Here is a 24759-nt window from a genome sequence, read left to right on the forward strand (position 1 = left end):
ATATCATTAGGTTCAATCATTACCGGGATTTGCAGTAATCTATAAACTCTCTGCCATTTTGACTTTATAAATTACACCCACTGCAAGGCATTTATCTATCTACTACCTACCAAGACTCCTGGGCCACTGTGATATCAGACAATTCAGCCAACCACCACCCTGACTCTACAGCTAATTTGCATAAAACTATTTCATTGACTCTATGAGGGAGACTGCACAGATGGTGGCTTACTTGGCCCAGCTGCCACAGTTCCTCAAAGACTAGCACACACACAATGACTCCAAACACACACATCTCATTCACCACCCACACAACTGTCTCAGCACCAACACAATCCACACAATAACGCTAAACAAACCTAGCCCCTCACTGCAGCACCCCCCCCTCCGCACTCGCCACCCGTGCACATGAACGTGAATTTTCACACACACCCCCAATCCAGACACAAGTCAACACAACTAGCACGCAGCCCCAAACACACCTAGCCCCTAAGGGCAGAGCGCCCCCTTCACGCATCACCCGTGCGGCTCATCATGAAGCACCACAGCCAGCCACACAACGGGACACAACCAGCACACGCAATAGCCCCAAGCACACACAGACCCTCACGGCAGCACAAAGCCACACAACTCTCCCAGCACACACACCCCTCCCAACATCAATGCCAAACCTCCCCGGTCTGCCGAGTCGCTGGGAAGCCACGGAAACGGCTACAGGCGGGGCTGCGAGCTCCGTCCAGCGTGTCCCGGGTTCCACCAGCGCTGGGAGGGACACACGGGGTTTTACACCCCCCAGCCGCATTCTGCGGGCGGCGCCCTGAGTCACACGCGGGTTCGCAGCCCTGCACAGGACAGGCCCTGGGGGCGGCCGCTTGGCCCCGCCTCGGGCTCGCCGGCTGGGGCGGCCGCCGCCGAAGGGTGCCCACGGCAGGGCGGCTGCGAGCGCCCGGGCCTCCCTCACCCACCCACCCCCTCCGCGGGCGCGGCGGGGCGCGGGGTCCGGCGCCGTGCCTCGGGCCGGGGGATCGCCAGCAAGTGCCCTGCCCGGCAGCTCCCAGGGCCGGGCGGGCACCGCTCCCTCAGGCGGCTCCACTCACCATTTTGCAGCAGCAGCAGCCGCCGCCAGCCCCTTCCGCTCGCACTTTAAGAACCAAAGCGCCGGCGACCTCCTCCCGGCGACCGGCTCCAGTGCGCCTGCGCCGGGCAGCTCCGGAGCCAATCAGCGAGGCCGGCCGGAGCGGACTGCGGGCTTCACCCGGCTACGGGACGCGGGAAGGCTCACGCCGCCCCTGGCGGAGGGTTGAGCTGGTGCTCAAGGGGCGGGGCTCCGTGCGCTGAGAGAGCAGCGGGCGCGGCCAAGGCGGGACAGGGACAAGTGCGGGCGGGGGTTGGTCCCACGCTAAGCAGTGGTCTCCAAAGTGGGGTGAGCAAGAGGATCCATTGGGGGTGCAGCAGGAGGAGCGCTGCCGTGGGGGAAGAGTGGCCGTAGGAGGGAGGGAACGAGCGAGCGGGGAAGCTGCCCCGACCCCCCCCCCAGGCAGGGGCTGCAGGGTTGTTTTCCCCTTCAACGTGCTGCTTGTCTCCTGCCCCTGCTCCCCCTGAGTCCTCTGACCCGTGCTCCCAGGGCCACATTCCGAAAGGGGCTTTAGAGCTGCAGGCCAGGGCCCCTTGTCTTCAGTTACCAGATCCACTAATTTTTTTAATAATTTAATTTAATAATTGGAGATATACCAATCTCCTAAAACTGGAAAGGACCTCGAAAGGTCATTGAGTCCAGCCCCCTGCCTTCACTAGTAGGACCAAGTACTGATTTTTGCCCCAGATTCCTAGGTGGCCCCCTCAAGGATTGAACTCACAACCCTGGGTTTAGGCAGGCCAATGCACTGAGCTATTCCTCCTAGATTTTTCTTGTTCCCTATAAGAAACCCAGATCAGAATTCTAAAGCCTATCCATATATTTATATTCTTCCCATCCCTTATCCATCATCCCACATCCCCTGCATATCTATGTCTCCTGGTCCACTCCCACATCATGCTGCCTCATCTCCCACTTCATCCATTCACAGCCTCTGAGCTGCTCCATCTGCCCACACCCTCCACCAGAGTTATTTCTTTGCCCTCCTGTTCCAGTCCAACGCCAAGTATTCAAAAATCACAAGCCAGGCTTCTACAAATCATGAAACTGCTTTAAAAATACAAGATTATTTTAAAAGATAATTCTCTGACAGTCATTTCATTTGGTTCGGCCTAGTCTTCAGAGTGCATCGAGGTGGTGGTGTTTTCAAGTTTGCTCCCCAACCCTGAGCGCTAGACAGTTACTTTAAAAAAAAAGGAAGCTGAGCTTCTCACCTCCTCACTGTACTCCAGCAGCTGGGGCTTTGAGAAACCCTCACCTCTAGGGAGACTCCCAACACAAGCAGGAGAGCTAGCAACGCGTGCACATGCTCCCCTACCCCTCCCGATCATCTCCTTGCCCTGCCCCGTGCGTTCCACGTGCCGTCCCCGCCCCTGCTCCCGCTCCTGTACCAAACTCAGGGCAGACTAAGGGCAGCAGCTTCAGTGGGGCCTCACGTTTCTAGTGGGCATGCGCAAAAGCCGTGCACATGCGCAGTAGGGCCGCAGCCGTCGGAGTTGGAACGAGCGCGGCCGGTTCGGAGGCCGGGCGGCTGGTTCCGCTGGCAGCCTCCCCTCCCCCTCCCCGTACTGGGGAGGCCGCGAAGCCCCATGGCCGCCGTGTTCCTGGTGACGCTCTACGAATACTCCCCGCTCTTCTACATCGCTGTGGTGTTTGTCTGCTTCCTGGTTACCAGCGGCCTGGTGCTGGGCTGGTGAGCGCGGGGCCGGGATCGGGCCGGGGGGGGCTGGTGAGCGCGGGGCCGGGATCGGACCGGGGGGGGCGGGGCTGGTGAGCGCGGGGCCGGGGGGGGGCGGGGCTGGTGAGCGCGGGGCCGGGGGGGGCGGGGCTGGTGAGCGCGGGGCCGGGATCGGGCCGGGGGGGGCGGGGCTGGTGAGCGCGGGGGTCGGGGGGGGGCTGGTGAGCGCGGGGCCCGGGATCGGGCCGGGGGGGGCTGGTGAGCGCGGGGGCCGGGGGGGCGGGGCTGGTGAGCGCGGGGCCCGGGATCGGGCCGGGGGGGGGGGGGGAGCGCGGGGCCCGGGATCGGGCCGGGGGGGGCTGGTGAGCGCGGGGCCGGGATCGGGCCGGGGGGGGGCTGGTGAGCGCGGGGCCTGGGATCGGGCCGGGGGGGCTGGTGAGCGCGGGGCCGGGATCGGGCCAGGGCTGGTGAGCGCGGGGCCGGGGGGCTGGTGAGCGCGGGGCCGGGATCGGGGCCGCGGGGGGCGGGGCTGGTGAGGGCGGGGCCCGGGATCGGGGCCGCGGAGGGGGCGGGGCCGGGGGGTGCTGAGGGTCGGGCACCGGCTTGGGCGGGGGGGGGAGGAGGAGGAGCAGGAGCCTGGGACCGGCATGGAGGGATGGGGGATCTGGTGCGGGCTTGGGGCTGGGCAGCGCGGGACTTGCACAGGGCAGCAGTTTGTTGATGGCTGGGGGCTAAGGGGTCACTGGACGCTGCCCGGTTGTTCTGGTGCTGGAGCTCGGTGGGAGGTGGATGTTTAGGTGGAGAGGCGACAGTGTCCTGCGTGTGGTGGTAGGGTGACCAGATGTCCCGATTTTTAGGTCTTTTTCTTATATAGGCTCCTATTACCCCCCACCCCTGTCCCGATTTTTCACATTTGCTGTCTGGTTTCCCTATGTGGTGGGTGGTCTAGCTTAGAGGCAGCCTGATGCCTGTTGAATGTGAAGAGAGCATGGAGGGTCCCCTGTAGAGTTAGGATTCAGCAGCAGTCTTACTGTCAACTACTTTCAGAAACAGACACCACTGTTCCCATAGAGATGGGCAGCGCGGGCTAGACCACATCTGCCAAGACAGGGTTGCTTCCTACAGTTCATAGCAATAAATGCAGATCTTAACCAAGTGGTAGGCCGGGATGCGATGCAGTTGCAACTAATGAGGTATCTAGCCATTCCAGCAGAGCCTATTCCCTGTCAGCTAGTCAGCTGATAAATAATCAAAAGCGTCTAGATGGCTGTTGTCTGGAAAGCCATGTTTGCATTGGGGTCAGGAAATTGACTCAGCATAGATCCTGCCTCTTTATTGAATTAGCATTGATACCTGTAGTACTGAGTCTCAATATTTTCCTCAGATGCAAGACTTGCATCCGAAGAAGTGGGTATTCATCCACGAAAGCTCATGCTGCAAAACGTCTGTTAGTCTATAAGGTGCCACAGGATTCTTTGCTGCTTTTACAGAACCAGACTAACACGGCTACCCCTCTGATACTTGACAATATTTTCCTCATCCTTTGAAACTAGTGACTCTGGTTATTGGTATTGGTACTTTTGGTAGCTTATAAATATTCTGCTTGACTTTTCCTTTAGTGTAATGTCCTTTCTATGTTATCACCTCTTATTTAGTAGTCACTAGATAAACTCGTAGCATCAATTCCTTTGAGCATTATATAAAGTTACCTCTTGATTTCTTTTCCAATGTTTAGAAGCATAACCTTTTTCTATAACTGGGATTCTCAAATATGTTTTTGGATCAAGTACTGTTCTCATTTTTTATTAACTCCCCTCGTGTTATACTGGTGTAAATGAAAGCAGAATCTGATCCTTCCTTGCTTGCTAGTCACCACTCCAACCTTATTGTGCATCAGAGAATCTGCACAGCAGAGACACTCCATAAATGTACTGAGTGTGGGAAAAGCTGTCATAGAAACTCTACTTTTTCTTACTTGTGGAATCTCTGCCTCATGGATGATACCAATGTTCTAAATTTAACCTGTATTGGAAGAGAATAAGAGATTGATTAAAGGGACAGAATTTCTATAATAGAGTTTTATCCCGCAAGCACCACTCTGGTTCCTATCAGTTGTTCCTCAGATCTCCTTTAATGGAAGATGCTGGGTGCTCAGCCCTTCTGAAAATCAGGCTCCTTATTTAAGTGCATGAATATGGGGCCTAATTTTAGGAAAGTCTTATCTTAAATTGTGTAGATTATAACATTTCTGTCACGTTATTAAACATCATAGAATCCACTCTGAGTATAAATCCGTGGTGGACTCTTCAACTCCAAACTGATTCACGACTGACCAGTAGCAATCTGGAGTTGCCAGTTTCCATCCGTGGTGGTTCTTCCCTTGGAGCATTGCATCATCTGAAGAAATTTGATGGAAGCCAGGCATTGTGTGTGCATGGGAAGTAGAACACAATTAAGGTGGTGGTTCCTTTTTAACATTCTCCTTCTCTCCCTCCTCACACGTTAACCTTAGAACACTGTTGTCTGCTTCTCACCTCTAGCACATTTTTGCTCCCTCAGTTTTTAATATTTTTATAAACACAGAAGAACTCACAACAGCTAATCACAGCTTAAACAATTCCTTGGTGTGTATGTGTGTGTGTGCGTGGAAACATGCCTGCATATATATATAAGGGGATTTTATGAGTTAAGGGCTGCTAATCACCACCAGGAGCCCTTATCCAGTGTCCCTCTGCTTTGGTTGCGGTGGGTTTCAGTGGCCTGGGTTCTTAGCCATTAACTAGGGGTGCTTCCACCTGACTGTTTACAGTAATCAGGAACCGTACCTTACCTCCCAATGTCATTTTGATTATTCCTCACCCAGTACTTATCCCTGTGACTAGCCTCGTACCTCATACATATATTCTTCTGACACCTCTCTAATGGATGAACCAACAATCAAGCTACACTTTACCTACAAGGGGAAATATAGAGGAAACATATAAAGGGGAGAGGAGGACTGATTTGGACTGGGTACATCTGTAATACCATACAACTCCCAAGTAACACTATCCGCAGGGTGGATTTCCATGCATTCACAAGTCTGTTTTACTCCATACTAGTGGGCTCTGTAAGGTGGAGGAACCTCACATATCTTGATGAGTCATTCTAGGCCTGAAGGTGCTTGAGTGCGAGGAGGTGATGAGGGTGCCGATTTGCCTAGGGAGCTGGCCTCTCTTCGGCAGCAATAGGCATTACTCCTTGTGGAAAAAGCCTCCACAATGCTGGAGGGCCTCCTCAGTGTTTAAGTCCAGTTGGTCGCTCCCAGAATAGTTCAACAAACCCCTTTCAGGATAACATGGGCAACTCCCTCAGGCAGAGGAAGAGAGGCAGGAGATTGCCCGTGCCCCCTTGGGCAGAGCTTTCATCCCCTCTCCGATTGGCTCAGTCAGCCTTCCATTGCCTAGGGTTCACTTCCTCACAAGGCTCAGCACTGCCCCCGTCCATTGGGGAGGTGAACACACTGCAGTCTTCCCCATCTCTCATCTACTCACCAACAAGCTTGGTTCCCATTGTCAGACCCATTAACCCAGGCTACATATATATAAATAAAATGAAAAATTAGACTTGGAATGAACAAGATGTGCATGAAACATAAGCAATATCTTGTGATCCTTTGATGTTTTAACCATTACTTACCCTCTCACCTTTTGTTCATGGTCATCCCTTGCTGTGTTATGTGTGATTTAGGCCCTGATGCTATAATTAGGTGCATAGAGGCAGACTCCTGTACTCACACAGGTTTCCATTGGCCTCAGAAGGGCTACAAGTGAGTGCGGGGGCTCTCTGCATGTGTTTCATTGCAGAAACAGGATTTAAAATTGTAAACTCAGGACAGGGAATTGCCCCTTTGTTTGTTCTGTCGAGTGCTGTGCATGCCTATGGTGTGATCTAAACAATAAATAATAATTTGGTACAATCTCCTTTTCTATGATGTTGTTTGTCTCTTGTTTTCCAGTCATTTTCTGCAAGCAATCAGCAGTCCCATTTTATGGAGGTGTTCCTGACTAAGCAAGTCAACCTGAGATACACCAACAACGTATGAACACTGAGGCCTACATTTGCAAAAGCATCCACTAACTTTCTATGCCTCCATTTTTGTAGCATGCCTGAGACACCTAGGGTTTGATTTTCAATGGAGCTGAGTATCTGCATCCCCAAATGCTGCCAACAGGAACTGTGGGCTCAGCACTCTGAAAAAGACGTCCCAAGGGATTCAAGTTGGGCATTCAAAAATTAGTGGACAGTCTTTGAAAATGTTGGCCTTACTTGTTATGCAGATTTTTGACTCCTGAATTTTCACATGTGCCTTCAGACTAGTGTCACACGAGCAGCATTATAAGGCTTATACTTTTGAAGATATGGGGACAGACCCAGGGGCGGCTCCAGGCACCAGCATGCCAAGCACGTGCCTGGGGCGGCAAGCCACGGGGGGCGCTCTGCCGGTCGCCACGAGGGCAGCAGGCAGGTTCCCTTTGGTGGCATGCCTGCGGAGGGTCCGCTGGTCCCGCGGCTTCGGCGGACCTCCCGCAGGCTGCCGCTCAATCCGCGGGACCGGGGACCTCCCGCAGGCAAGCCGCCGAAGGCAGCCTGCCTGCCGTGCTTGGGGCGGCAAAATACCTAGAGCTGCCCCTGGACAGACCCTTAGCCTGTATAAGTTGATGTGGCTCCATTGATTTGAATGGAGCTACATCAGTTTCCACATGTTAAGGATCTGACCCCTGATAACTAGAATATCATATTCTAACCTTGATTTCACTCTCCTTGCAGTGCTATTGTAACTTCGAATTTAGTATTCATTTTCAGTTTTTACTTTTTTTTTTTTTAAACTGAAAGTTTCCCTGGTTTCACAGAAGCCATTATTAGGTTTTTACTACTACCTGAATTTTGAAAGTGTCGTAACTCCCAGGGCTGCACCTAGAAGAGGCTGTGGAAAAGATGGGGGAAACGAGGACACCATCTTCTCACACTGTCTCTGCCACCTCTTCCACTTCTGCGCCCACTCCAGAAGTAGAGATGGTGGCGCAGTAACCTGGACCAGAGTGGGAAGCCTGGTTAGAAGTACTGGAATGACTTAAGCACTAGTGTATATACTGTTGTCAAATCCCCCGCCCACCCCATATTTATCCAGCCTATCTGTAAGTTGGTAATCAGCATTCAAAGCAAATAAGTTAGCGAATTACTTTTTATGCTAAAATGGGTCAAAAATGAATAACTATATACAACTATAAAAAGAACAGGAGTACTTGTGGCACCTTAGAGACTAACAACTTTATTTGAGCATAAGCTTTCATGAGCTAAAACCCATGCATCCGATGACTAACATGGCTACCACTCTGAAACCTATATACAACTATGTTTCAGAATGTTTTTAAGATTTAAAAAAAAAAAGGAAAAGTGTTATTTACCTAAAAAACTGCAAACTTAATTTTTTGCACGGATTTTTCACTTTATATATTGTTTGCTAATCAGCCCTGATAAATTCCTGGGAAACTTTTTAAACAAGATAAAAACTGAAAATGAAGGGCCTTGTGTATTCAGTACATCTAGTTATCGATGAACACATTTTTTGCCTTTCGCTGATGAAAAGACTCTATACTAGAGACTTGTTTTTCCATGTCTATTTGTCCTGGTGAATATCTGATTGCTATTGACCAATGCAAAATGCTTCCAAAGAGCAAAGCTTTTTACCTTTGGAATCAACCAGGTGGCATAAAAGAGCAGGTATATTAAAAAAGCAATAGTTGGGGAGATTACCTGCAAAATATTAAATCCACCCTCTCAGGGTCAGCTAATGTAAATCAGTATAATACCAGTGAAGTCAGTAGAGCGCTGCTGATTGAGGAACTGGCCGTTTGTGCACAAGTTGAACACTGCTGAATTACCAGGTTACTCAGTATACTATAGAAAAAGGGTGAACGTTGCCAACAAAGTGCAGTTAAATGTAAGCTTGTTTGCCAAGTATTGTTGTCTCCTTCTTTGATTATGGTTATGATACACATTCATCTTTTAAATAAAAATGCTCTATCGATTTTTCCAGCCTATTAGCCCTCCCTTCTGTGAATATGCGCAATCCTGATAAGCAGGCTAAGGAATCCAGTGGTTCTGGGAGCCCTTTGTTAAGCTACTGGGAACATATTGCTGCTACCAAGAACAGTCTTGAGGTTTTATTTCTTAAAGAGACACTGTCAACCTGAAAATCACACTTCTGTCTGATGTTTTACTTGCTGTTGTTACAAACAACACCTTATGTTCTATAAAACACTAACAGACTAGAGGAAAAACAAATCTCATTTTAGTTGTCCATTTGCCAGCACTTTGTGTATAGTTCTGCTTCCCCTGTTGTTTTTCGTGGTCCTTTCACACAGCGACAGAGGGAAATTGGTTGTGAAGCCACAAAAATTCCGACAGGCTCAGAGACAGACATTGTAGCTGAAACTTTTTTTAGCGCTTTTTAAAACTGACTAGATTTAAACTGACAATGTCCCTTTAAGCTTGATTTGCTTCTATGAGACCCATCTCATTGTGCCAGCAAACTAGTCTAGCATATTTAAGGGAAACAATAAATCTGGGGATTTCATACATTTTATGCCATCCTTATCAGGGAGTTTGTTATGAAGAAGCAGGTAGAGCATCCCGAAGAATTCCCCAGGGTGTAATATGCTGATGACTGAGTGAACCAACATTGTAAACCCTTTAAAAGGGCCATCACTTCAACTTTACAGCTAGCACTGGCGAATGTACTAAGTCATAAATGTTAATGGTGCAGCTCCGTGGAGCTAATAAATGACAATATATAAAATGAGGTGACAAAAAAACCCAAACCCTTCAAGCTATGTCTGCTGCTTCCTTTGTATAAAATCTAGGATAGATTAATACAGAAACAACATTTCTCCTATTCAGTCCCTAAAATTGCCTTCTGAATTAGCATACTGTTTCCAGGACAGTATCCCCAGTCACTTCTAAAGGTGAATTTATCTGAAAACAGAAATGAGTGTGTATTTTGCTCTTAGATTGTGTACATCACAGCTCTCTGTTGCTGGTGCATTTTAAAAGCTGCAGTGCATTTTGTATTTAATAGGATCCTCCTGCAGTATTCCCTCTTGGTTCCTTCAGGTTCAATATCATGCTTAACAGTGCCTGTGAGTAATGATAGGTAGGGAGCTATGATTTTAAAAACTGATGGCCAAGGATCCGGACTGATACAAGTGACCCCACTTGGGCTGGCATGCTAACCTCAGCCTTGAGGGCCTGATCCAAACTCTGTTGAAATCAATTGGAGCCTCCCCGTCAACTTCTTTGGGCTTTGATTCTGGGCCTGAATCAGAAACTGTCTCAAAGAAACATCTTCATAATCAAGATTAAAATGTTAAACCCGGATCTTGCGGCCCTCATGAATGCAAATCCCAGTGGCTATAACAAAAGCTATATGAATTCAAGGGCTGCAGGATCAGGCTCTAGAGGCTTCTTATTACTGCTTCTTATTACTGCTGAAAGTACACAACGCATCAGGTTTGTCCCAACACTGAAAGCAACGTCACTTGCCACTGAGCAAGCAGCAGCTCCTATAGATCTGGTTTTGGGGAAGTTTAGTCAAAACTTTACCACTAGAGGGCACTAATCATCTTCATTACTTTACCTCTGCAAAACTTTGAAAAAGAGGGAAAATACTCTCCCTTCAAAAGTTTGTCTATAACAGGATTCAAAATCTAGATAAATTCATGGAGGATAGATCCATCAATGGCTATTAGCCAGGATCAGCTTAGGTGGTGTCACTAGCCTCTGTTTGCGAGAAGCTGGGAATGGGGGACAGAGATGGATCACTTGATTACCTGTTCTGTTCATTCCCTCTGAAGCACCTGGCATTGGCCACTGTCGGAAGACAGGATACTGGGCTAGATGGACCTTTGGTCTGACCCAATATGGCCATTCTTATGTTCTTACTAGTGTTAAAGATTCCCACTTTTATTACTGTAAACCACTGTATTCCATGGATCCAGGTTTTGATTGACAGTATTTACTGTGCATGCATCCTAGCAAAGATTCTGTAATTCCAAGCTGTAGTTCTATTGTGTTGCTTGTTATTTAGATCCGAAAGGCAGTTCAAATACGCTAGCACTAACACATGCTCGCTTATGCATCTCGTGGTTCCATGTCTCTTAGGTTTGGTTGGGATGTTCCTGTGATCCTGAGAAATTCAGAAGAAATAGAATCCAGCGTAAGAGTATCCAAAAAGCAGATGAGACAAGTGAAGAATCCTTTTGGCTTAGAAATTCCGCATCCTGCTGCAGTTTCCATAACAAGTCAGTGGATTTTTTTATGTTAGGTTTTATTCAGTGCCCTTTCCCCACCTATAGCTCCCAGCCCTTACTTCCATTGCCATAACGTGTTTCCTTACACAGTTGCCATAGAAATAGCTATACTGGTGCAGCTTACCAAACCGTTGTGTGTTTTAAAGTGGCAGTGTCAATATTGTGGGGCTCAAAAATTAGATTTTTTGGAGAGAGATAAATTTCATTAATAAAACCTGCTCTAGCGACAAATATTTTCAGTGATTGAAAACAACTGGAGATGATAAAATACTGGACACAACTTCATTCATTGTGAAATCCGTCCCATCCACTTGAAATTGAAATAATTGGGCCCCATGCGGGTGAACTGCAGAGAGGCAGGAGATCTGTGTCCTTCTGCACCAATTGGGAACAGTGAGCTCAGCTGATGAGCAGCTTTCCACTGATGCTATTGCAGCTTATGGGCTGGTATAGGAGCCCCTCTTGCTCCTTGCACAAAGTGTTGGGGCAGCTGGATCTATATAAATGCAATGCCCGGTCTCAGCCCAGCCCCCTTACTCCCAGTCTCCTCCTGTATGGCTGTCCACACCAGCCAAAGAAGAAAGATATTTGTATGTGCTTGGGATGTAAACTCAAGTGGTGGCTTGCAGTTTGTGTGTGTTTTTCTTTTAAAGTGCTGCTTTGTTCAAACATCCAGTCCATTCCAGAGTCACCGCAGAATTCAGGAGATCCTCTCCCAGCCTGTGTCAAAGTCGGGCAGCCAACCTGTAAAACCTTCCTGTATGCAAATAAAAAGCACTGCAGTAATGAGCTCAAGTCTCCTCATCCCTTTTCCCACAAAGAATCTTGGCATTACAGGGCCAGAATTTCCAGAAGCACTGACCACTCCCATTCAGGCACCAGAATAATTGATCCGCGTTTCCAAACAGCTCACCATATTGGGTGTTGGGTGCTTCTCTAAATCTGACCATAAGTGGGAGCTGAGCTCCTCTGAAAATCTGTCCCAAGCTGTGGATGCTGAGTTCTTGAAAGTCTGGCCTACACCTCTTTTTAAAATCTGTCCCTAATGGCTAAGTATTGCTGTCTCCTGCACTGATAACAAGTGGGGAAAGAAACATGGCACATAGTTTCATCCCCACTGTGTACATGCAGTAGGGCCTGATTCTTCCATCAAGCACAGGCACGTGCTAGGATGCGAGTCTAGTTAAATATCATTTTCCAAACGGCATAGTCTTTGGGGTAGGAGTCATACTCAGTCCCCTAAGAGAGCTAGTACATAGAATGCTGTCAGCAGTAAATCTTACCTTGCATGAGGTTCCCTTGGAGCAGCAAAAGGCACCTCATGGCCTTCCCCTTTCAAGTGCTCTAAATCCACTCTAAATTTAAAAAAAAAAATCTGGGTACTGGCATTGCTTTCCCTCTGCTGCCTTTAAGGAATTACGGCTGGTAAATGCAGGATTTCTGTATACTGGTGAGCTGATGAAGCTTGCATTGTGTAGGATGCGTTTTCTTTTCATGCACTTATATGTTGTTCTCTAAGGGGGCATAACACTGACACCTGATTGTCTGGAAGACTGTATCCTTACCTGCTACTGGGGGTGCAGTGTTCAAAAACTACACGAAGCTTTGCAGAAACACGTCTATTGCTTCAGAATAAAGACTCCGCAGGCACTAGAAGACGCTCTCTACAGCGAATACATCTATCGACAGCAGTATTTGTATCCTTTTATTTTAAAAAAATATTTTGACAAACTATGCTAATTTTCTGGCACAGGGAGAATTGAGCCTCATGAGCAGTCTGCAGTTTTTGGCACCGTGCATTTATGAATGAATAGGATTGAGAATACTCTTAGTGCAAGTGCCACATTTGTCTTCAATTGCAGTGACATTGATTGTTTTCCTTTACACAAATAAAGCATTAAAAAAACTGACAAGGAAGAAAAATACTGTCAGTTGCCAGAAGATGCTCAAATTGCAGGCTTTGGCCCAGTGCCTAGAGCTCGTTACCCGCTGGTAGCTTTGTTGACTTTAGCTGACGAAGACGACAGAGAAATATACGACATTGTGAGTAATTTTAGAATGTATAGCAGGGCACTGTACTGATGTGTTTGGATGCTTCAGAACGTACATTAGGATTGAGTAGAAAGACTGGCTTGCTCTTCTCATGTTGGCCGAAAACAGAATGTAGGCCTCCCCTGTGCACTAATGATGGCTCCCTAAACAGAGGCACCTGGTGGTCCTGCTGTGCGTGGGGTAGGGATGAATGTATGGGTGGGCCATTCAGGAAGTGCTCACCCTCTGCACAACACAGAGCTCATAGCCATGAAGGTCTTTGTGTGCCAGCACATTGGAGCAGGGCATGAGGGCTAAGGAAGTGTCAGGCCCGGGTATCAATCACTGCAAATCCTTTCCCCTACCATATGGAGTGTTGTGGAGCCTTTGATTTGGTTTAGTCTTTGTAACTTCTGTGGGTCAAGAAGAGGGATTCACCCCAGTACCTGGCAGAACTATTTGGACTGATCTCTGGGGAGAGGATTAAGACTGTAAGAATTGCCATATCAGATCAGACCCATTGTTCATCTTGTCCAGTGTCCTGTCCTGACAATGGCAACACTGGATGTTGCAGAGAAAGTTGCGAAAATCCCACAGTAGAGGGATACTCAGTAACCTACTCCCCATGAAAATCTTCTCTTAATACCTAATAGTTAGAGATTAGCTTAAATGCTGAAGCAAGAAGTTTAATATCCCTTCCAAAACTTTTTTTTCCCACAGAGGAATTGATTTCAGTTCCTGAGTGTTCACTGTGCAATATGTGTATTTATCCAGTGTCTTTCTGAGTTTAAATGTTATATTTTGTTCCAATAGCTTTAGGTGCATGAATACTAATGTATATCGAGGCATACACATTTGAAGGCAAACTCCCCAATACGATTGACCTTCTCTACATACTAATATAGAAATCAGTCATGGCCAAAATAATACCCAGGAAAACTTACATATTACCTTTTCCAACTATTCCTATCCCTTAGCTTCCTGCTACCCCACCATAAAGGCCTCAACAGAAGAATGTATCCAGCTCCTTCCCCAGTCAGTACATCCAAGTATGCTTATAATTCAGTTTAGTTTAATAAAGATAAAATGTAGATTTAACAAACTTGCAAGAAGGTTTCTTAAACTAACATGAGAAAGCTGGATTGTTTAACATGACATTTTTTGCATCACCTACCAGGGGAGAAACCCACTTTATTTTCCTGTTTTGTTTTGGGTTTTTTTTGATAGTTTTTCTTCCTGATTGTCATTGTCAAACACCTTTCAATTGGCCAAAGTAGCAGAAGCAGAATCCACTTGTACATTAAAAGCAGAAACAGATTCTAGATTTTTTCATGGTCCAAATGGAAGGATTGAATCTAACTTTGATGCAAAACTTCAAAAATCTTAAGGAAGCATATTTATATTTAAGTCTAATAATACATCCAAGGTAAACCTCTGGTATGTTCCCCTGCAAACTCATGCTTGGTTTTTTTAATAGCTGTCACACAATTAGCATTTGTTGGTAAACCTTTACCCCGATATAACGCTGTCCTCGGGAGCCAAAAAATCTTACCGTGTTATAGGTGAAACCGCGTTATATCGAACTTGCTTTGATCCGCTGGAGTGCGCAGCCCCGCCCCCCCCGCCCCCCCGGAGTGCTGCTTTTCCGTGTTATATTCGAATTCGTGTTATATCGGGGTAGAGGTGTACCTAAATAATGTGTGGGTTTTTTAATTGAGCATGGGATTGTAGGAATCATGAGTTTTCATGAATCAAAGGTCTCATCTATGTGGAAAAAATGGAATGTATTTATCAGAAATCTCAGCTAACACATTTAAAATATGTTTATTATTTAAACTGACTGGTTACTTATCATCTTCTTATCTTCTAGGTGTTTGCAAATTGATAGCTTAATTATTTGCTCCATTATCATGGCTAGATAAGTTTTTATTGGATCACTTGCTATTTACACAACATAGGTAAAATAAAGCAACTGCATGAGCAGAATGGGATCCAAATAACCATGTTTACTAACTATATATGAGATGCAAGGACCAGCTACATATGTGATTAAATTAATAGAGAATTAAAGGATAGGAATATAATGCCAGTGAACATGGTTTTATGGACGATAGGTTTGTTTGACAAAACCTATTTCATTCTTTGAGATTACAAGTTTGGTTGATAAAGGTAACTGTGTAGATGTAATTTACTTCCTTTGTAAGTTGTGTGACTTAGTACTGCACAATGTTCTGATTTTAAAAAGTAGGACTATACAATCTCCGAAAAGTACACATTAAATGGATTAAGAACTGGCTGAAAGATCTCCAATAGTAGTTGTCAATGGGGGTGTTTCTAGAGGGATTCCAACGGGATGGGGACTAGGCCTGATGCTATTCAACATTTTATCAGGGATCTGGAAGTAAATATAAAATGACTGCTGATAATAAAATGTGTGGATGTCACTCTAGCCTTTTATTTTATTTAAAGTGAATGTAGTAATGTTATATTACACCACTGTGGGTTTGGCTCTGGTGGCTACAGTTTCAAGCTCAGAGTGAACATCACCTCTGCTATCTGCTTCAGATTTAGAGCCTCTAGGAACACACAAAGACCAGGGATAGTGACCCCACGTATATTCACACGTATAAGGTCTAGTCTTCTTTACAAATTTTATTGAAGTTACAGTTAAGGTTATGATTAGACATGCATATAGAAATCCTATAAAGACCTATGCTAAAGTTTTTTTTTGTTTTTTTTTTTCATTATTACAGAACTTTATACTTGTATAGCTATGATCTCAAAGTTACAAATAAAGTCATACTCACATCCTTAACAATATTCTTAGGGTCTGATGGATTCCTTCCAATTGATCGTCAGTGGAGGGATGATTCCTGCTGGTGTTTTCCCATAGGCAACTCATTTTACCCAGTCTGGGAGCCCTAGTTTATCTTCTGATTCTAACTTCACCTAATACTCCGCACATGTGCATGAAGGTGTCCACCCTTTTTTCCTTATTTGCATTGTATCCCCTAAGAATACTGGGAACCCCATTTTTCATAGGTTGTTTATAGTTCCTTTTGTTCTCATTAGCATTTACGCACATAGGTTAGGGCATTTGTTAGAAGAAATTTGACTACCGGGTACCTTGTAGTCCAAAATTAACTTTACAGTTAATTTTTCGCTGTACCACTCATTGGCACATCTTTTCCCGTAATCTTGTGGCATTGGGTTATTCTTTGGTCACCATCTTATGTCAAGCATTGCTTAAGCCTCTGGCCTAGTATGGCTAAGCTGACATTTTATAGGCCTCAGCCTGTAGGCCTTACATTTCAATCCTACTTACTTAGGTGCCTAATACATACGTATCCCTTCTGACTACTGGTCAACTTTATACTTGGATAATTCTACTCTTAAATCTATTCAACATACAATGACTATAAATGACGTGACATGTTAGTTAATCAGAATATCACACAATAGATAAACAATAAATAACAATGGGGGCTGGGGGATCATACAGAGCAGTCTGGATTGGTTGGTAAGATGGGCCCATTCAAACAAAATGTGTTTAAATACAGCCACATGCAGATAAGAAATGCAGCTCGTACCTGCTGGAAAGCAGTGACTCCGAAAAGGATTTAGGGTTTACAGTGGGCAAGCAACTTAACATGAGCTCCCGGTGCCAGGCTGTGACAAGAAGGGTTAATGTGATCCTTGGATGTAGAAACACGGGAGTCCTGAGTTCGGAGTAAGTGAATGATTTTTACCTCTGTGTTCTGCATTGGTGAGACCAATAACTGTCCACATTTTAAAAAGGAAGTTGAAAAATTGGAGAGGGTGCAGAAAAGAGCCACAGGAATGATTTGAGAGCTGGAGAAAATGCATTAGTGAGAGGCATAAAGAGCTTAACCTTTCTGATAAGCTGAAACTGACTGAGAGTTGATTTGATTACACAGTGTGTAAGTATTTAGTGGGGAGAAAAATACCAAAATGCTCTTAATGTAGTGGAGAAGGCAGAACAAGAGCCAGTGTCTAGAAAACTGAAGCCAGAAACATTTAAATTAGAAATTAAGTACAGATGTTAAGCAGTGAGGGTGATGGTTAAATCTGCTAAGGGGAGTGGTGGATTTTCTATATCTTAATGTCTTCAAGACTGGTTGCCTTTCTGGAAAATATGATTAAGCCAAATGCACATTATGCTGTAGTCAAACAAGTTATTGGGCTCAATACTGGAGTAACTAGGTGAAATTTAACAGCCTGTAATATCCAGGAAGTCAGGACTAATGGTCCCTTCTGGTCTTAAACTCTATGAATCTATATACACTGCTGCTTCTCCTGGGTTTTTTAGCAGCTTCTGAAACACAGAGGATAGTGAGAACCTTACCAGCATGTCTACACTGTAATTAGACACCCATGGCTGGCCCGTGCCAGCTGACTCAGGCTCATGGGGCTTGGGCTGTGGGGCTGTTTCACTGCAGTGTAGACTTCTGGGCTCGGACTGCAGCCTCAGCTCTGGGACTCTCCCACCTCGCAGGGTCCTGGGACTCAGGCCGGAGCCCAGGCTCCAGGACCCTGCAAGGTGGGAGAGTCCCAGAGGTGAGGCTGCAGTCCGAGCCCAGAAGTCTACACTGCAATGAAACAGCCCTGCAGCCCAAGCCCCATGAGCTTGAGTCAGCTGGCACGGGCCAGCTGTAGATTTTTAATTGCAGCGTATATATGCCCACAGAGGGTTTGCGTACTATTTTAAGGGATACTACTCAATGTATTCTACTGTTCTATTATATATTTTTTCTTGTGAACTAAAACATAGTTTTGATAATGCAGCTGTAGACCAGGTCGCATTTATTAAGCAGGGATCTATGTAATAATCATTGCTTATTGCAAATTGACACAGTGTAATTGCACTAATAGAACTGGGGCTGTTGACTCTTAAATTCTTGTTATCTAATACCAAATCTGTCATTCTGAGTATTAGGGACATCTTGATTCCAAAACTAAACAAATGGATCACTATTAAGATGTAAAATATTCTGTGATTAAAAAATGAGGCTATAGCTAGCCCTGGGGGATAGTCAATGTGATTAGTATAAATACATATGTTTAATTCATTTAATCTCTGCATGCTTTATGTTTGCATTAGCTAACTAGAGGTATCCTAAGTGCATGTCTGATCCCCAAGCTTGTAAAATAACTTTAAACAAAAAACAACTTATAGATTCCTCGTTGTTCCGAGAGCCTTGGAATTTGCAATAATATTGGGCTTCTCTCTTCTTTACAATCCATTATGGTTGCTTGGTTGGTTGTCTTCTTGGCTTGAACACAATACATAAGTATAAAATACTATTATTGTCTGCAAAGTGACTGTAAAAATCAGTCTGCGGGTTCCATATCTTGTCCTTCTCAGTGACTTTTATGTCCTGTATTTGCTCTGTTTACAGGCTGAATGATGATACCTCTAAATGCCATCTGGGATCTGAAAACCAACCTCTGAGTGTTTTGTGGTAGCAAGGAGAACACAAATAGGAAAGTGACAGTGGAGTGACAGTCAGAACTTAGCTGGTTACTGCTATTGTCCAAGGCAGGATAGAATCCAGCCACAGAAGACCAAGTCATATTGGACTTGTACTATTTACGGTTCTTTAAGGCCAGACTGTGATTGGCTTTTCCTGGGTACTCAAGGAGTTTCACTCCCTCGCCCCCTCTTTGTGTGCCCCTGTGCAAGAGCGAGTCACAATTTCAGTCATGCTCTCTCTGGATGAAATTCATTGCTGTGCAGAGGTCCAGCATGAGGCACATATAATAGTAAACAGTAATGTATTATCGTAGCATCTAGGAGATCTAGTCCTGGACCAAGACCCCATTGTGCTAGGTGCTGTACAAACACAGAACTTAAAGACAGCCTGTGTTCCAAAGAGGTTACAGTCATCAGGTATTTAAGCATTTGTCTACTTTTGACTACATGTGCTTACGTGTTTTTCTGGTTGGGCCCAAGTCCATTAGCTGAGAGCAGTAGTAGGATAATCTTCGCTGTGAATTAGCCACAGAAGAAGTTACGCAGCACAGAGTGGCTGTAGAATCTGACGCTTGGATTGGTCTGTTTGATCACATGTTCAACAGCTATCTGGGACAGTACCGTAAGCAACCCTTAGAACCAAGACAAACAGTTAAACACGCTATGAAGGGACATAAACTGAACCATATACTTGTTTTACCTTGTCTAATCTCTTAATAGACTTCCTATTGTTTGCATGTCACTGCACGTATATAAATCAACAAGGAAGTAGATAGTGCTAAATAAAACCTTTGTTTTTAGATTTCAATGGTGTCCGTAATTCATATTCCCGATGAGAGTTACAGACTTTCCTGCAGAATATTATATCAGTATCTACTTCTGGCCCAAGGTCAATTTCATGACCTTAAGGTAAGCTGTGTTCTGAGTCTTACTTCACTCTGACTGCAATGTTCATTTAGTTTGTGTAGATTACAATTACCCTAAATTGGTACAGTCTCTGGTTTTTTTAGTCTGTTATTATGCAAGGAGCTGGATGATGGTTAAATTTATCTTGTCACTAAATTAGTTCCATGCAGACTTACAATGCAACCTACATTCGTATCTGAAAATGTCTGAACTCTCCTACAGAAATCCTTTGTTTTTATATATTTATATTCCAGGCAACCCCAGGCCCTCCTGATTTGTCAAAGTGGTAGTAACAGATTGACAGGAATAATAGCTGCAAATATTAGAGAGTGTTCAGAATGGACCTGATCCAAGCCCATTCAAGTCAATGAGAGTGCTTCTGTTGCCTTCCATGTCTTTGGATTGGGCCCAGTGTGCAGCATTAAATCAGTGTGCTGAAAGTGGATATTGACAATCATTTATGATAACTTCTAAAGTCTTTGGTTTTATAGTATAACAGTAAAATACAATATACTTAATACACAGATAATGTCTGTATAGTATCCATGAATTATGAAGAATGGGCCAACTTCATTCCTTGATGGAACTCAGTTGACTTGAAGTTTAAACTGTGAATAGATTTATCTCACTAAGTCCAGCAATTTGTTTGGTAGATTTTTGCTCCACATAACCCACCCTAAAAAATCCCCGTATGCTTTATGGTGGGGGTATTATTACTGCATCAAACATACCATTGGCAATAAACAAATAATAATGGATCTGCATAATCACTACAATTTTGAATTGTGTGTACAGATTTGTTTATATACATATATATACTCTCTAACTGCTTTTTAGAATAGAATATAAGAGCAGGTTTCCATTCAGGTAGGTCAATAGCCAGATATCTTCAAAAAGTTCCGTTTCCCCTTGCAATTGGACACTTTAGGAAGTTAATGTAGACTTCAGTGTTACCCATTCTCTTAATGAGTCGGGTGTTCCTTTTCCAGTGCCTTGGAATTATATATCTGACATATGTTGGTGATGCTGTTGTTTTACACACAATGTTTGTATAGCATCATAGGTGTTAGGTAGTTCTTTGCAAACACAGACCCTTTGCAAACATGAAAGACCTATTCCCTTCCCTGAAGAGCTTGCAGTCTAGATGAAATAAGACAGGAAAGCACAAGAGATGATAAAATGTGGTGGATTTGAAGGCAGAGAGAGAGAGAGTATGTGCTTGCTAGAAGAGGTTAGGGACATAAGTCCAGGCATATGGAGCAGCATGCTAGAAAGTACAAAGCCTTGACCAGAACCTCATCCACTGTAAACCTGTATAGCTCCACTGAAGTCCATGAACTACACTGATTTGTGGCAGCTGGGGATCTGGTCCCTTATCTCTAATTTTCCCCTTAGTGTTTCTGCACCTCTTTATCTTCCCAAAATATACATAACTGAAGTCAGGGGAGTTGTGTCCATTCACTCCAGAGCTGAATTTGGTCCTGTGTTGAACTTAATAGGAAGCATGTGTGTAGAGAGAAGAAAGGCCCCATTAGTTCGCATTTGCTCTATTGTAGATCACATGACAATGTGCAATTACTGAATTCTGCTGAAACTTGGTTGTGTGTTTTTTGTCCATAGCAACTCTTCATGTCTGCAAGCAACAGTGTCCCGCCCTCGAGCAATGCCTCTGGAGAGAGCAGCACTGACAAAAGCTTGCTGGAAAAGGTTGGACTGGCCGAAGTTGAATCAGAATTACATGAGGAAAACTGTAAAGACTGTGTCGTCTGCCAAAATGGAACAGTGAACTGGGTCCTCCTGCCCTGTAGGCATACGTGTCTGTGTGATGGGTGTGTGAAATATTTTCAACAGTGTCCAATGTGTAGGCAGTTTGTTCAAGAATCTTTTCCACTTTGCAGTAAAAAGGAGCAAGATCAAGATGAACCCGAACACATTTTCCAGGATGCTCCCCACGGAGCAGACTTTTAGTGGAAAGCCAAGAATTATCCAGTTGTACTCTCAAATGCGTGATGTAGAACCTAAAGCATTTTCTGTCCATGAGAGGATCTGCAGTGTAACTTTATGGTTTTGCTGTTAGTTACTAGACCAATTTAAGCATCCTTTTCATGTCCACACTGCATACAGTTACTGGAACACTGCATATGCACTGGTAATATGGACAGAAGAAGTGTGTAGGAGATGTATGAAGAACGAGTTTTTTGATAACTGTTGACTGGATGTTCATGAAGTATTAGAGATTATTTTGACAAGTAGATTTAGTTGAGCTAAACATTAAAAAGAAAAGAACAAAGGCTTACATACAACTGAAATTGAAAAGTACTTTTCCTATATATATAGGTTTTTAAATGTGAAGTTCGAAAAAAAAATATAATTGTAATCCTGTATAATTTAGATATTTAGCACTTTAAAGAATGAAAAATGAAGGAAACCAAATATTTAAGAATCTGTTCTTAGTTTCGGTATAAATCCGTATGTATTTATTTTGTATCTGACGAACTTGGCCATGGGAAGTGCTGGGCTGCTCAACTCCTGTTGAAGTTACTGGGAGTTAAGGATATTCAGGACATTAGTGGGAATGGACCTCCTGTAATTGTATTTTGTTTCTGCTGCTTTGAAAGAGATTTTCTGCGTGCACGCGGCCTGATCCAAAGCCCCTCGAAGTGATTGGAAATATTCCCATTGATGTTAGTGAGTTTTACCTCAGGCTCCTACTGACTATCAAGCATGTAGAACGTCTAAGTGAGCCCACTGTGTATGGACTGCCACACTGCACTGCTAGGCCTTTAACTCTTGCTAGTGTGACAGCTATGGATTATGAAGGGCTAACTTTTGCAAGGAGAAGAGACTAATTATTTTGTAGATGATGTGAGTTTGGCAGCATGTCCTGTTCCATGACATGGACAGCCTAGTCTGTGGGTTTGCCAACTCTCCCATATCCTTCATTACCTCTGTGTGGTAACCATGTTACCTTCCCTCATATCACTAGTAAGAAAAGGAGCTGAAAGACAGCAGAAAACACAATTGTCTTCTGTCAAAAAAATAAAATAAAATAAAAATGGGTGTTGAGAAGCGAAATGATGCTGTTCACTTCTTAATACAGGACAGGCTAATGTAATTCAGGGTGATGTAACTTCTAGGCCAGGACTTCATCCTCTGGTGGGATGAGACACCAAAGTAAAAATAGCAAACTCCCACCCTCACTATGGGAGATGGGCTTGGAGAGAAGGAGAAATTTGCTCCCTCCTCCTTCCTCTGCCACTGCTCCACCAGCCCCTCCATTCCCAGAGCAGCTTCTCAGGCCTCCCCCTTCCCTCCACACAGCACTCACTCTGTGGAGGGAGAGCCTGGCTTCAAGAGGCATCTCCCAGCCTCTTTTACTGGTGCTGCCCTTAAGCTGAGCACTGTGCACAGAAGGAGTCCCCAATCCAGAGCCCTAAATTATCTGCCGTTTCTTGCCATGACTCCAAATGCAAAAACCTTTGTGGCTGGAATGGATTATGGGAGCTGGAAGGTCTATGCCAAGAAGCCATGGATGGTAGTAATAATAATAATTGGAGATATACCAATCTCCTAGAACTGGAAGGGACCTCAAAAGGTCATGGAGTCCAGCCCCCTGCCTTCACTAGCAGGACCAAGTACTGATTTTTGCCCCAGGTGGCCCCCTCAAGGGTGAACTCACAACCCTGGGTTTAGCAGGCCAATGCTCAAACCACTGAGCTATCCCTCCCCCCTGAGGTCTTTGGGAGGTTGAGAGACAATGCACTAGGCCACCTGTGATTTATTAGGAAGTGGCGTGGTTTAGTAAAGTGAGTATTGGGACTGCCTTTAGAATTCTAATCTCAGCTCCCCGACACTCCATTGGTAACTTTAAGGAAGCATCACTTGCACCATGTATCAAACAGAGATAATAGCCAGGGGTGTTGTGAGGACTGAATAATGTTTGCAAAGAGTTTTTGAAAGTAGAAAGTGCTGGCTGGATGCTAAGTGTTATTATTTCTAATTTAACTGTGTATTAATGATGAGAACATCCCTCAGTGTGCTCCCAGAGACAAAGTTGCAGTGTCCCAGAGCCACTTGTCTGAGATTCCCTGGGCAGGGTTAGCCCCTCTGAACATTGAGCCTCCTGTGCCCTGCATTACAGATGCTCTTTTTGGACATGCATCTGAAGAGGTGGATTTTTTACCCACAAAAGCTTATACCCAAATAAATCTGTTAGTCTTTAAGGTGCCACCGGACTCCTCGTTGTTGTTTTTTCACAAGGAGTGTTTCCCCTCAGCCCCTTACCAGCTGATTATACAGGTAGCTTCTCTTCCTTGATTCAGGGGCTATTTATTTATTTTACAGGAGCACCCAGAGACACCAGCTGAGATCTGGCCCCATTGTGCTGTGAATACACATAACCTGCTGGGAACAGCTACCAATCTAAATAGACAAGGACAGGAATACAAATAGAGGTGTAGAGAGGTGAACTGACTTGCTTAAGGACACATAGTAGGTCAGTACCATGGGCGGCTGGTGACCCGCCGGCCTAGGGAGGCTAGCTCCCACCCCTCCTGCCTGAGGCCCCGCCGGAGCCCAGAGTCCTGTCCTCCCCCCACACTTGCCAGGCTGGGTGACGGCAGCTCCCAACCCCAGAGTGCCAGACAGGCAGTTCATGGCCCCCCCAGTCCCCAAGCACCAGGCGGTGCATGGCCCCCAAGCACAGGGCAGGCAGCCCCCCACCAGTGCTGGGTGGCACAGCCCCACTGCCCAGGGGCCCCTCAGCACTCGGAGGCCCCAGCCACCCCAAGTCTCAGCCACAGGCCAGCCATGGCCTCCCTAACCCTGGCCCCAGCCCCAGAACGCTTCCCTGAAGATGAGTGACCCGCCTGCCTGGGCTGGGGCCAAAGGGGAAAGGCATTAGGGCAAGCAGGAGGGGGTCTTCCGGGCAAAGCATGGGCAGGGCCACACCAGGCTCTTTGAGGAGGCACAGCCTTCCCCTACCTATGCCACGCGCCACCCATGGTCAGTACCAGTGCTGGGAGGAGAACCCAGGCATCCTGAGTCCCACTCTAGTGCCCTGCCCATCAGACCACACATGAGCCCTTCCTGCAGTATAAGGGCTGGGTTTGTACTACTTTACCTTTGTCACTCTACCAATCAGTATAGTTAAAGCAGTACAACC

General features: G+C 45.5%; 2 protein-coding genes across 8 annotated transcripts in view; one reads left to right on the top strand and one right to left on the bottom strand.

The window, feature by feature from the left end:
- Positions 1-2481, bottom strand: part of GMFB (glia maturation factor beta) — a 16932-nt gene extending 14451 nt beyond the window's left edge. The window contains exon 1 of one of the 5 annotated variants that reach the window (XM_045012330.1): positions 2350-2481. In XM_045012330.1, coding sequence (XP_044868265.1) covers positions 2350-2466 — 117 coding nt within the window. In that variant the 5' untranslated portion in view covers positions 2467-2481. Of the gene's footprint in view, positions 1-23; positions 72-1097; positions 1213-2349 lie in introns of those variants that run through there. The other 4 variants (XM_045012332.1, XM_045012333.1, XM_045012334.1 and 1 more) reach the window with 4 other exon arrangements.
- A 129-nt stretch (positions 2482-2610) lies between these two features.
- On the top strand, positions 2611-22670 carry CGRRF1 (cell growth regulator with ring finger domain 1). Of its 3 annotated transcripts, XM_045012329.1 has the most exons (8): positions 2701-2828; positions 5086-5270; positions 6811-6891; positions 11016-11155; positions 12684-12861; positions 13060-13207; positions 19491-19598; positions 21216-22670. In XM_045012329.1, the coding sequence occupies exons 4-8, from the start codon at positions 11092-11094 to the stop codon at positions 21561-21563; spliced, it is 846 nt and encodes a 281-aa protein (XP_044868264.1). In that variant the 5' UTR covers positions 2701-2828; positions 5086-5270; positions 6811-6891; positions 11016-11091; the 3' UTR covers positions 21564-22670. The 3 variants fall into 3 exon arrangements, with proteins under 3 accessions (XP_044868262.1, XP_044868263.1, XP_044868264.1); XM_045012328.1 differs by lacking the exon at positions 5086-5270 and having other exon boundaries at positions 2677-2828; XM_045012327.1 differs by lacking the exons at positions 5086-5270; positions 6811-6891 and having other exon boundaries at positions 2611-2828.
- The last annotated feature ends 2089 nt before the right edge of the window (positions 22671-24759 follow it).

The sequence above is a fragment of the Mauremys mutica genome, chromosome 4, assembly GCF_020497125.1.
Source record: "Mauremys mutica isolate MM-2020 ecotype Southern chromosome 4, ASM2049712v1, whole genome shotgun sequence".
Classification (NCBI taxonomy): Eukaryota; Metazoa; Chordata; order Testudines; family Geoemydidae; genus Mauremys; species Mauremys mutica.

What these genes read in the sequence shown, in the direction of transcription:
- CGRRF1 (XM_045012327.1), top strand. Translation starts at nt 2,725, where the DNA reads ATGGCCGCCGTGTTCCTGGTGACGCTCTACGAATACTCCCCGCTCTTC. An exon ending in TGCTGCAGTTTCCATAACAA is followed by an intron (nt 11,156 to 12,683) that starts GTCAGTGGATTT and finishes TTGTTCTCTAAG; the next exon opens with GGGGCATAACACTGACACCT. An exon ending in ACAGAGAAATATACGACATT is followed by an intron (nt 13,208 to 19,490) that starts GTGAGTAATTTT and finishes CTTTGTTTTTAG; the next exon opens with ATTTCAATGGTGTCCGTAAT.